We start from the raw sequence: 14013 nt of genomic DNA on the forward strand, positions 1-14013 counted from the left end.
TGACTGTTTTTGCTGTATTTTTATTAAAATACATGCAGCCTTGGTGAGTATAAAAACTATTTTTGGTTGTATTTCTGGACATGCAGTATTTCATACATAAACTGTTGCTGCCAAAAGTCAAGAGTAATTTCCAGTAAAACATGGACTGTCTCGTCCAGTATTTTATTTTATTTTTTTTGACTAGTCTTAATTGTTAGATCCCTACATAAGCTTTTGATCAGATGGTTTTCTGGCTTGGTTTTGATTGGCACGGTGCTGGCGATGTTCTGGGCTGAAGCAGGTTTGTAACAATGGCCGCTTGTGTCAGTGCTGGTAGCAGAGGTTACCTGGGTGTATCGTGTATGAGAGCCGTGCTCATTATGCTTTATGGAGACTTTTACTGGGAGACACGAATCCCCAGGACTAACATGATGCCAGACGGCACCACCGGTCCAAAACCTCGCCATCATCCAACTCCAGTTCTCTTCAGACTGTTGTTTTGCCGTGACTGCAGTCGATTGAAAGAGAAAATGAGACAGTTTGTGCAAATACACACTGTACCACCTCTAGCGTAGGGTTTTTAGCCTTAGAAAATTGTTCATTGATGTATCCTATGGTTGTTTACTGGTCTTAGCTGCTTTAACTCTATAAAGCCTACTGTACTTTAATAAATTAATTTCTAAGGCCGTTAAATGATCAACATGTTTGCTGAAAACCTGTCACACACAATCTACTACATGCCTTCTGTCGTCTGATTAAAATTTTTGACTTTTTTATCAGGTAAAAGCTCTTTTAGTGTAATTGTGCAAACATAAACCTTCAGCTTGTGCTTCACGTGTCTTTCTGCTGTCAAATCTTTACTGATTTTTATAAAGTAAACATAAGAATACCTTGGATATTGTAATATTTCAAGATGAACTTTTACTGGACTGAAGCAACTCGTGTTTATTTCATTATCCAGACATCATTTATTAGAAAAATCCTGTTCAAATGTGAGTATCAAATATGATCATCAGGCTTTTGAGGAACGTTTATTTGTTTATCTCTCTATCATCATTGGATTGTATTGCATTGCGTTATATGTGTTGATCATCAAACTAAGCATTTAAATCTCATCTTTACTAAGAAATATTACTGGGAGATACAGAGTGACGTCTGATATTTATATAATTTTATGTAAGTATCTGCTATCGTGTTATAAAGATCTCATTGATTTAGCCTACACTACAATTTCTCCACTTTTTGTCCATATAAATATCAGCATCTCTCATTGCATATGTTTGCTCAGTTTGGGCCTCTGAGTAAAAATTAGTTGTTTTTCCCCCTTCATATTCTCGCTAATATCATATTATATAAGCCATAAAGCCTGATGTATCAAATATGATACTCAACAAAAAATTAATTTTGTACTAGTATTTTGTCTAAAGTTTATTTAAGCTGTTCTGTTTCTGTGTAAATATATTATATATGTTATAAATATATTAATAATATACAAATATAAATATTAAAAAAATACTACAAAGTGTTTTTTGTTAAATGTCATATTTGATACATTTGATTTTTGGGCACTTTATTTAACTAGCTGAACATCAATTTGACCAGAGACTAACTTAACCCTGTAAAGCCTGACATGAAATAATGGGTGAAGTTAGTCTCTTAATCTGGTCAGACTGGTGTTTAGCTGGTTAAATAAAGTGCCCAAAACCAAATGTATCAAATATATATATATATATAGTGTGTGTGTGTGTGTGTATTGTTTTTTTCTGATCATTTTAAGAGTTAAGATCAGAGTTAAAGTGGAAGTGAAGCAGTCAGTTAAGTTTACATTATTTAGTAAAGCGATTTCCACTTTGATTAAAAAATATATAACAAAAATGATTGTATCCATTTTAAAGAAAAAAGGTTGTTTTGTTATAGCTTTTGGAGCAAGAGTGCCGCCATCTTATTAGGTAGTCGTGGCCTGGTGGTTAGGGAGACGGGCTTGTAACCTGAAGGTTGCTGGTTAGATTCTCGCGCCGACATTGTGAATGAACAGCACTCTCTCCACCTTTGATACCGTGACTAAGGTGCCCTTAATTGCTCCCCAGGTGCTGGAGCAAGGCTGCCCACTGCTCACTGTGTCTCACTGCTGTGTGTGTGTGCACTTGGATGGGTTAAATGCATCCAGAGCATTTAACCCATCCAAGTATGGGTCACCATACTTGACAATACGTCACGACTTAACTGACTTATCTTGCAGTTGGTTCGCTCCGATGGCCAGAATAGTAATATAAGCATTTCTTTACATTTTCAACACGCGCTTGTTTTCGAAATCGAGGAAGATGACCTTGAAAGCACTGTTGAGTCCATCCAGGCGATGGGACCGAGCAGTGTTAGGGGTTGGAGAAGTCGTGAACCTGCTGGTTTGGGGTAAAGTGCGGATCGGAAACGATGCTCGTTTATGTGGATTCTCCTCAAGACTGTCATTCCGACGTGCATTTGCTGATGAAGATGCTTGAATGGCTTAAAACACAGTTTAAAAATATTTAAACTGACAAGGCTTAAAACACGTGAGAATGATCAACTTTATTGAGGAAGCAGCACTGGCCCGATCGTTCAGATAGGTGATTAGTTAAACACTACAGCCTGTTAACAGCAGGAAAGCTAATTGTACATAAAATATGATACATACAACTGGTGAACCAGTCAATGTAATGCATATGTCTGAATAACAATAAAATACGACGTGAATGATACTGTATGAAGCGTTGTTTGTTTACATCAAGTTGCGCCTCGCAATTATGAAAACAATGTTTGGGATACCACGATCAAAACTTAGCATATAGACAGTTTGATGTTGAATATTCATCCAAATGATGGTGAAAACCAAATTATTTGTGTGTTAAAATAACATTTGTGTGTTCAAAATGTAAAGAAATGCTTGTATTACTACACTGGCCATCAGAGCAAATGTGTGTACTGCAAGATGGCGGCGCTCTTGCTTCAAAAGCTATAACAAAACAACCTTTTTTCTTTAAAATGGTTACATTAATCATGTTTGTTATATATATTTTTTTATTTTCCTAAATAATGTAAACTTGACTGACTGCTTCATTTCCACTTTAAGTTAGTCTCTCAATCTGGTCAAGTTGGTTAAATAAAGTGCCCAAAACCCGACGACCGACTAACCTGGATTAGTTTAAGCCGTTTGTTTCAGTTCAATCATGTCTAAACCTGTGTATTTTCATGCATTATGAGGCACCACATCCATCCGTTGGCGAGCGTGTGTGTATAACCAGACTTCTTGTTTAGTGACGTGAGGTAAACATGACGAAGAGGCCTGTATTTCTCTCTAATGGCTCCCAGATGCAGTCGCCACACGCTTCATATGTACTACGAGAGCGTTTGGCTGACATCGCTCCACAACTTTACACTGAAAGACTCTCAGAAGAGCTGATGAAATACGGCACTAATTACTATCAGCGCTGGGAACGAGCTGAGGAAGCCCTTCAAGAGCTGTCTGGTGACATAATTCACTGTCCCTTAGTTTTCATCATGCAGGAAAGGCTGGAGTTTGTATAAAGCCTGGACTGATCTGAAGCGGGCATGTGGAGAAGAGACGTCGGAGCGTGTAATTACACCACGCTTGTTACTCAAACGCTTCTCGCTCGTGAATAGCCCGATAACGTGCCGCTGTGCGATTAAACTTGAGGCTTGCACTCTTTGAGTGGCGTGTTTATAAATGCTATTAGGCCTTGTAAATTTGCTGCGCTCTCCAAATGGCACTTTCTCAGGCGACTGTTTCTTTCTTTCTCTCAGGCATCACGCATTTCTCTCCCAAACTCTGACTCATTCATCCTGAGCTCATAATCAGAGAATGCCCAGCTCAAATTCATATGCCGCCATAAAGCAGAAATGAGCCGATGGGGTGCCGTGCATGAAAACCGATTTTGTCTGTGTGAAAGAAAGCACTGTGGAAGTTTTACATGATTTTGCAGTTGGTACTCGCGCATATATATATGTCATGTATTGTTAGTTGATCTTTTAATTGTGCTTTTTGTCTTCTGTCCTCATTCACTTTCATTGTCAGATTTGGTTTGGAATGAAAGGATAGCGTAATTATCAGTTTAAGGTGAACCTTTGCTTAAAATATGTGCAAATAGTATTGAAGTTTGGGGTCTTTACATTTTTTTTTAATGCTTTTAAAAAGTCTCTAATGCTCACCAAGGCTGCATTTATTTGATCAAAAATACAATAAAACTGTAATATTGTGTGAAATATTATCGCAAGTTCAAATAACTGTTTTTTTTTATTTTATTTGAATGTTAAAATGTAATTTATTTCTGTGATCAAAGCTGAATTTTCAGCATCATTACTCCAGTCTTCAGTGTCACGTGATCCTTCAGAAATCATTATAATGTACTGATTTGCTACTCAAGAAACATTTCTGATTATTATCAATATTGAAAACAGTTGTGCTGCATCATATTTTTGTGGTAACCTTCATACTTCTTTCTCAGAACTATACTTTAACATTAATTATATTATACTGATAAATGTTATAAAATGAATACCATCAACAATAATGAATGTTTAATATTAATAAATAATATTATTCGTTATTAATTACAATTATTTAATCATGCTTTTTATGTTATTAATATTAATTAGAAATCTTAAATATAAATATTATATTTGCAAAATTTTATATGAATCACACACGCACAGATACATGTGTTGTGCTGTTTATTTAATAACCTAGCATCAATAAAAATAGTTATTCTAATTTAAAAAATTAGGTTATTTTCCCCAATACTTGTGCGTGCTGTGTATTGTTATGATTATTAGAGTATCATGTTGTTCATAGCTGATGTAATGCGCATGAAAAAGCAGTGACCTTCTACTCGAGACACGACGGCGATTATACAGAATAATTATTTTCCCATGTTGGCTTCCTCATGTGACGCTGGAGCCTGTTTAACAGCACTGCTCACTGTAACTTTCCAGAAAAAGTGATTGACTTTCTTTCTGGGATTACATCCATACTGTCCGCACCTCCAACCACACGCTGATATTCAGACCCGGCTTACCAGCCAACCTCGTCAGTATCACGAAGGACCACCGTGTTTTAAACAAGCACACAAGGGTCTGTTGTAGGTGTTGTCTGCTGGATGAACACGTAGCTTGTGTTCCCCCCCGCAGGCCGGGAGAGACGCCGAGCGCTACGGGAAGCCCTCAGACAGCCGGGATGCTGGAGAGATGGCAGCGCGAGCCACCCTCAAATTCCACACGGCCGCTGAAAGGTGACATTTTCACTTTGGAAAAATTTTTTGCACACATGCAAATTAAAGATGCATGCTAAATAAGAGGTCCTGTGTTTGGCTTTACAGCGGGAACGCGCCGAGGCCCGAGTCCAGCGGCCACACACCGCTCCACACGCAACTCCAGAAGTTCACAGTTTCTGCAGACAAGGTGCCTATTTATTACTTCACTATTACACAAGAGTTACACAATCACTTATGCTGTGAAAAAGACCCACTGAGTCCAGTCAGAACAGAACAGAGAAGCTCTTCGCCGCTTCACTGTGGTTCAGCTGAGAGTACGGATACTTCGGGAATAAACTCATGAGAGGTTGATCGATGGGTCTTTGCTAATTGCTTGAGGATCTGCTAGTGTATGTGACTTCCAGGAATTGTTCTGGCTTGAAAACACTGCCGGCGGCTTCTGAACCCAGTCTGGGCCGAGCAGCCAGCGGTTCAGAGGTCAGCCAGGTCTAAATAAGGATCTCTCATCTCTTTCTGTTAGAAATATGTCTTCCTGTTTTTTCATTGAATGTGACGCCTCAGTTCTGTTCTAAAACCTAGTGAGCTGTATAGAAAGCATTTAGGCAGAATAGGCATAGTAGGTCCGCTTTTGACAATTAATACAATTAGTTATTAATCAGAATTTTAAAATAATAATAAGTAATATATATATATATTTATTTATTTATTTATTTATTTATAAAAATAATGTACATATAATTACATTTGTTATAATGATAAATGTTTCAAAATTACTGTAATTATACAATTTTATAATTATAAATATGATAAATTAGTAGTGATCAATAATAATAATAAAAATGACTAATATTAAAATTATACTTTGTTTATTATTAATTAGAAATCAGACTTTAATTTAATTTTTAAATAAATTGTTTATATTAACTAATATATCCTAATTAATTTAAAATAGCAATATTATAAACGTGTATTATACTGATAAATATAAAAATTAATACCATTTATCATATTGAATAATTACATTAACCGTAATGAGAATTACTATTATTAAAATTATACTTTGTTTAAATGTTTTAATGAATTAAAAATCTGACATTTAAAACGATTTGAATATTATATAATGAATAAATATAAATTATATTTCCACCAATTTTATTTTCAGAAATTATATGTATATTAACTAATATGTATTTATACATTATTTAATTATAATTTGAAATAGCAATATTATAAAATGTTATTATACTGATAAATATTATTAAAATAAATATTATCAATTTTTATAATATTAATAGTCATCTTACATTACTTTTTATTAAAATTATACTTTTATTATTATTGTTGTACATTATTATAAAATTATTCTTAGTTTAATATTATATACTAAAATTTAAATAATAAACTTAGTTTAGAATTAATATTTTTAGAATTAATTAAATAACTTAAGTATCATTAAAAATAGTTGTAGTGAAAATGTAGCTTATTTTCATATTTCATATTTGTGTGTGCTGTGTATTACGATCATTAGTGTGTTGTGTTGTTAGCTGAGCAACATGCTAATGTCTAACTATAGGAATGAGTCAAAGGTGCTTCTCTTGTGCAGTTCACGTGGAGTAGACTGCTGTCTATGTAGGGGAGTGTCTAGGTGTTGTGAACAGAGCGGCTGTGTTCATGTTCTCGTTGTATTCTCTGCAGACTCTCTCCTGGCTCAAAGACAGCGTTGCGATGGCCACTCAGATCTGCAGTTTGGCCGGGCCGAACGGTTTTGAAGCAGCCAAGAGGCGTCAGGCCTCACTGGAACAGGATATCCTGTCCAACAGAGCCAGGATAGAGCTGGTAAAGAAGGTGAGCGCTGCTGTCAGAGTGTGTTAGTGCTGGGATGTTCACTGGCTTTACACAAAAAGTGTGCATAGATACCTCATCGTACACTAACTTTTGTCCATTGGTAATGCACTTTTTGGAAATTAAACTCAACTTAAAGGGCACCTATTATGCCCCTTTTTACAAGATGTAATATTGGCCTTGGGTGTCCCCAGAACGTGTCTGTGAAGTATCAGCCCAAAATACACCACAGATCATTTATTATAACAGCTGGAAAATGTCATTTTTGGGGTGTGTCTAAAAACGAGCTGGTTTGGAGTGTATGGCTTTAAATGCAAATGAGCTGCATATTCCCGCCCCGGTCTCCAGAAGAGGGCGTGTCTCTCTCTGCATTGCATATCTGCAGCAATAAACACAGCCGGTAGAAGCAACGTAACTGAGAGCGGGCGAACCGGTGTTCAGCCGCACATATGGGACGTCAAATGCACTGAAAGTGGGACGAAACACTGAAACCAAACGAATCTCTTGCTACGAATGGTGCGAACTAATTTCACAAGCACGGCGCTGATCAGTTAAAAATACTTAATGTACGCAGACAAATACGGTTAAAACGCTAAGTACAATAACAACATGACATTCACAAAGGAGTCTTGAGTGATACATGCATTTAGGTAGATGCTGAGGTGCATTACCTTGAAAAATGAAAGTAATCCACAGCGTCCTCAGCAGCTCAGATGTTGGGAGAAAATGAAGACTCTTATGTTCAGTCTTACATCCAAACACAGAACACGGGGATTGCTTGCGAGACATTGTTGACGTTACAGCTGCTCGAGCGCGGAGAAAATGAAGGACAGCATAACCGCTGAGGGCGGAAACTATAGCAATGAAGGGCTGTCAATCAACCCCTGTGGTCCCACCCTCCGAAATGTGACGTCACTCTTTTGCATAATAGGTGCCCTTTAAGTTGTTATTGTGTAAAACAAATAAATAATACAAATTAAGCTACTTTTTATAACAAGTAGAAGTGTATTGCAATGATACTTTACTGCATGCCACATTTTATTGAGAGAATAAATCCTCAAGTTTTTTTCTCGTTTAAATCATAATTAAATTGAAGCAATGAAAATGTGTACGATTATGATTTTTCTTTCCGCTTATCAATGAAATGTTGTGTAAGTTTGATGCATTATAGCAAATTAATTATTTTGAATGGTTTATTTCAGTGAGCTGATTAAAATTTTTTTATTTGTTTTTGATTTAATTATTTAGAATATTGTTTTTAGTATCGTTTTTTGGTGGTTTTAGCCTTGTTTTGTGGTTCTATTTTGTCTAAATGTTTGTCTTCAAGATTGATGCTGTTGCCTTAATTCAAAGTATTTTTGTATATATTAAATCCCGCTACTAATAAATGATACAAAATTACTATAATTATCGAATTTTATAATAATTATTAATGCTCATTAATAATAATAAAAATAACTTATTTAAATTAAACTGTTATATTTTTCTAATTATTAATGAATAATTTTTCTAATAATTTTTAATTAGCATTAATTATATATATATATATATATATGTGTGTGTGTGTGTGTGTGTGTGTGTGTGTGTGTATATATATATATATATATATATATATATATATAATAAGTACTATGAAATTTACATTATACTGATAAATAATATAAAAATGATTATCATTATCATATTTAATAAAATTTATATTTGCCCTTAACCATAATGACAATTAAAATGACTAAAATTATACTTAGTTTAATATTATTAATATTCATTAGAAATCAGACTTTTAAAATAATATGAATATTATTAAATTAACAAATGTAAATTATATTTGCATAAATTATTTAAAATGTAAAAATGTTCATTCAAACCTCTTGTTTCCATCCAGGAGGGTTACAGTCTGGTGAGGGCTCAGCATCCGGGCAGCATGAAGATCCAGGAGTTTCTGAGTCAGCTGGAGGTTCTGTGGGAAGAGCTGAAGAGAAGACATGAGAGGAACGGTCTGGTCCTGAAGGTGTCAGAGGAGCTCAACTATAAGGTACATATATCTTGTGTTTCCCTGAGTGTTTGGAATGGCATACTGCCTTCTGTTGTTTAAAGAAAATAGTAAGCAGTATGTATACTGAGCAAAATATGCCATTTATTATGCCAAGAAATGCCCACATAACTACATTTGCCAAAATGTACAGTATACATCTAGAGCACACTGTCTGGAGTACTGTATCCCATAATGCAATCAGTCATGATTTGACTTTTTTTTTGATTGCACTGACAAAAAATTACACACAACTGGAATAAAATGCAAAAACAGTTACTTTAAACAGTTAATTACTTTACAAGATGGATTATACATGCAACATATCAAGGTTATGTAACAAAAATGTAGCAGATTACTGTTTGAAATATCGATCATTGCATTTTGCATACTGTTTCACATAAATAGTAGACACTGCACAGTGTATTTTGCATGAAGAAAATTTATGTAAAAAAGTGCTGTGTGTGTCTAAATTACATATTTCATTTATGCTGATTACATTATAAAATATAAATAAAAAATATATCGTTTCGTTGCATTTAATATTTATTACAGTCTTGAAAATGTAATGGGGAATGCAAAAAAATAAAATGAAATGTTGCTGCATTACAGTAATTTTGATGGAAAATGTGCTTAAATAATGTCTCAATGCAAAAGTTGTAAGTTGAATACATATAATATAAATAACACAATGGCAGTTAAAAAAAATGAAAGTAACATAAAAAGGGCAAAAATAAAATTAATTAAATATTACATTAAATATTAGGACATATTTGCATTTCTTTTTGACTCACTATTTCATTGGACTGCCAAAAGATAAGATATTCTACACAAAATTTGATTTCAAATGCAAAATTACCATATTTTTGCCAAATGCATGCAGTTTGTAAAGTGTTCCGTATGCAGTCAATCAGTCAACCTGCATGGAATATTATATCTCATGATGCAGTGTGGTATAAAAAGTAAAGTCTGCTCTGCCTCGTGTGTATTTGTGATTTGTGACCCTGGACCACAAAACCAGTCATAAGGGTCAATTTTTTGGAAATTGAGATTTATACATAAAATTAAAGCGGAATAAGTAAGCTTTTGATGTATGGTTAGTACATTGATGTATGGTTTGTTAGAGATGCAACTATTTGAAAATCTGGAATCTGAGGGTGCAAAAAAATCTAAATATTGAGAAAATCGCCTTTAAAGTTGTCCAAATGAAGTTCTTAGCAATGCATATTACTAATCAAAAATTAAGTTTTGATATATTTACAGTAGGAAATTTACAAAATATCTTCATGGAACATGATCTTTACTTAATATCCTAATGATTTTTGGCATAAAAGAAAAATTGATAATTTTGACCCATACGATGTATTGTTGGCTATTGCTACAAATATACCCCAGCGACTTAAGACTGCTTTTGTGGTCCAGGGTCACATTTGTGTATTGCAGAGAATATTAACTGTGACAGACAGTTCACAGCAGCTGTGTTTAATTGATAACTGAGTTGTTTGTGATTGGCAGGTGGTGCGGATGCTGCAGTCTCTGGCCAGTCTGGAGGCGTGGTTGGAGGCGGTGGAGCTGTCCATCAGGCAGGCGTCTTTGGCTGGAGACCCTGAGTCTGTGAGCGTGGCGGAGCAAGAGAGCTGCCAGCTGGAGCAGGAGCTGGAGGCCAGACGTCTGGAGCTGCAGAACCTCAGACAGGAAGTAGATCATCTGAGCAGTCAAAGACATCTTCACACTCAGCTGCTTCCTGCACGCCTGAAGGACGTGGAGATGAAGTATGTGCCGCCGGTTCGATATGGATAGACGTTGTTTAGGCTGCGGTGTTCGGCTGTATGAGCGTCTGTGTTTCTTTCAGGTTCAGCAGTGTGCAGATGGCACTGACCCAGCAGAGCTCAGAGCTGAAGGACACGCGGATGCTCACAGAGTTCCTGGAGAAGGTGGAGCTCGAGGAAAGTCACTACAGCACCCTGGGACAGGTTAGCTACGGGTTGTGTTTTTATAGTTCATTTACATTCATGCATTTGCCAGATGCATTTATCCAAAGCGATTTACATTGCTTTGAAGGTTTTCATTTTATCGGTTCATGCATTCACTGGGAATCAAACCCATGACCTTGACAATGCATTTAACTGAACGCTCAATTCATTTCTAGCATTGATAATGGCAGCATGCTATTAAGTTGGAGATAAAGTGTGCCATAGAAAGATGGTGTAGTTTAGTGATAATTAGAAAGGTTGCTGGTTCGAATCCAGTGTTGAACAACAATCCATTAATTGTATTGTAAAAAATGTTTTAATCATTGTCATAGCATCATCTCTGTTTCCATCCATTTGTTAATGATTGTAAAACATTATTATTATTATTATTAAAAATATCTTACTTATAAATTGTTATTATAAAAATGTTAAATATAATTTAATAAATAAATACCAATTGGAATATATATCAATTTATATATACGGTTTATGCATATCAAATTATTTTTATTAATATTATGTAATTTAATTTATTTATAATGTAATTAATTTAATATTGTACAATTTATATTATAAAACTATTATAAACTCTTTATTTTATATGATACTAATGAATCTAATTATAAAAACAAATATTAATTTAATATAATCAGTAATCATTAATAATTAGGTTAAATTTTATTTTTATTATTAAAATTTCCTTAGTTCAGTTTAAAACTGAAGTTTAGAATAAATAAAAATAAAATCAATAAATATAGTTACGTTTGTGTGTTTGGGAGTGAGTGTGTGTATATATATGTTTGTGTTTGCTGTGTATTGTTATAATTATTAGAGTAGCATGTTGATAGTTTGGCAACATGCTAATGTCAAACTGTTGGAATCAATCCGTCAATCAAGTCTGTTAATTTCTGTCAATTCTACCCAGTTAGTTTTTAGAGTTTTTCCACTTGTAGCCAGAACAATTCAGATTTTGTTTATAATGACATTCAAAATAAGTGAAGAGGTGCAATGAACTTGCCACAACTCCGTACAAATGAATAAGTGGACACGAAATATTGATTTGAGTTTAAATCATTTTATTATGCGAGATGGAAGAGATTACGGAGTGATATGAGGCATCAAACTAGCACAGCTGTGTTGGAAAAAAACAGTTAATTATCCCATTCAGTCTCACTATACACAAATATTTGATCAGAATGGCAGGATCGACCAATCAGAATCGAGTATTCCAGAGAGCTGCATAATCAGACTGTCAGACTTACAGTAGTCTAGTCTTTGTTTGATTTCCTGGTTTATTCGTTATTGTACTATGTTCCTCCAGCCGCTGTGCAGTGAGCTTGACCCTGGACCGTCTCTTCTGGGCTTGCCGGTGAGCGGACACGATGAGCCCCTGATGGAAGCCATTGGGAACCCTGTGAAGGAGCTCAGAGAAGCAGTGGAGATGCTCAATGACACAGCGCGGGAGAGGGGCCGCTCGCAGTCACATGACCAGAGCATCCAAGAGCTGCTCACCAGGGTGTGTAGAGTCAGAAATTAACTTTTGTTTGTGTTGAGGCAGACCTGGCAAGAAAGATTTGATATGCAAGTGTTCACTATTCTCTGTACTATTCGTCCTGTCCTCGTTTCCCAGCATGCCATGGTGTCGGCTCGCGTGGAGCAGTGTCTGCAGCGCTGTGCCGAGCTCGCCGTAGACGTGCTGGAGATGGAGAGTGAAATGGCTGTGAGATGTGAGCCAGATCGCTGTGGTCTGGATGACCTGCAGGAGTACCAGGACCAGCTGGAGGTATGGGTGCACTGAACGTAACTGCAGGACTACCAGAGAAAAATGTTGCAAGAGTTTAGGGTGAATCTTACGAAACCTGGCTCACATTTTACCTTATTTTTAGGGCAAGTAAAATATTTTGCCGTACTACCTTGTTTTTTATGAGTTAATAATTTTCTCCTAACAATCTTATTGCTATAATGCACACACACATAAAAAAAAAAAAAAAGTAATTAAATTAAATTGTAAACTATTTATACATAATGGTAGTGTTGTTTTTCTGCCCTCAATTTATCCTTTTTATTTAATAAAAATTCTTTTTACAGAAATTTTCATTTATTACTTAATTGTCATGAAAATAATCACTTCACAATAATAATAATAATAATAATTATTATTATATCATTTTATAATAATTTATTATTATTAGTATTATTGTAATATGATTATTATTTTATTTGACAAATAATAAAACAAGAAATTATCACTTTTGTTTTTTAATGTTGTTGTTGTTGTTGTTGTTATTATTATTATTATTATTATTATTATTGTTGTTGTGATTATCATGATGGGATTTTCATGACAGTTAAGTAACAAAAAACTGAATTCTTTATTTATTAATAATAATAATAATTCTTTCTTTATTAATAACAACAATAATAATAATTATTATTATTATTATTAATAAATAAAGAATTCAATTTTTTGTTACTTAACTGTCATGAAAATCCCATCATGATAATCACAATTATTATTATAATCACAATTATTATTATTATTGTGATTTATTTTCATGACAATTAAAGTAATAAAAATAAGAATTATAAGAAATAAAACAAAATTAAATAAGAAAGAATAATGAATAATAATAACAATACTTGTAGTAGTGTTATTGCAAAACAAATTCCCGAACCTAAAAATATAGCTGATTTTATTCATGCAGATTTTTGTTGTGAAATGTTCCCTGGACATGCTTTCATGCGATTTACCCTTAAAAAATATATATATATATAAAAAAGTAAATCCAGACAGCAACCAAGTGTTTTCGCAACACAATAACATGTCCGGAGCATTTACCAGCGAATGCGCTCTGAGAACAGGAAGCATCTTGTTTGCCGGGACTCGGAGACCGCCCGGTGTTGATCTAATGGAAATGTCTTT

At 34.5% G+C, this 14013-nt stretch overlaps 1 protein-coding gene across 5 annotated transcripts in view; it reads left to right on the forward strand.

Moving 5' to 3' along the window:
* LOC131552243 (uncharacterized) overlaps positions 1-14013 on the forward strand; it is a 59743-nt gene that overhangs the window by 23902 nt on the left and 21828 nt on the right. For all 5 annotated transcript variants that reach the window (XM_058795880.1, XM_058795883.1, XM_058795882.1 and 2 more), the window contains exons 12-19: positions 5161-5261; positions 5349-5430; positions 6939-7088; positions 8971-9120; positions 10633-10889; positions 10970-11090; positions 12412-12606; positions 12721-12873. In XM_058795880.1, the coding sequence (XP_058651863.1) occupies positions 5161-5261; positions 5349-5430; positions 6939-7088; positions 8971-9120; positions 10633-10889; positions 10970-11090; positions 12412-12606; positions 12721-12873 (1209 nt within the window). The remainder of the gene's footprint in view (positions 1-5160; positions 5262-5348; positions 5431-6938; positions 7089-8970; positions 9121-10632; positions 10890-10969; positions 11091-12411; positions 12607-12720; positions 12874-14013) is intronic.

Source organism: Onychostoma macrolepis, chromosome 13 (assembly GCF_012432095.1).
Source record: "Onychostoma macrolepis isolate SWU-2019 chromosome 13, ASM1243209v1, whole genome shotgun sequence".
Taxonomy (NCBI): Eukaryota; Metazoa; Chordata; class Actinopteri; order Cypriniformes; family Cyprinidae; genus Onychostoma; species Onychostoma macrolepis.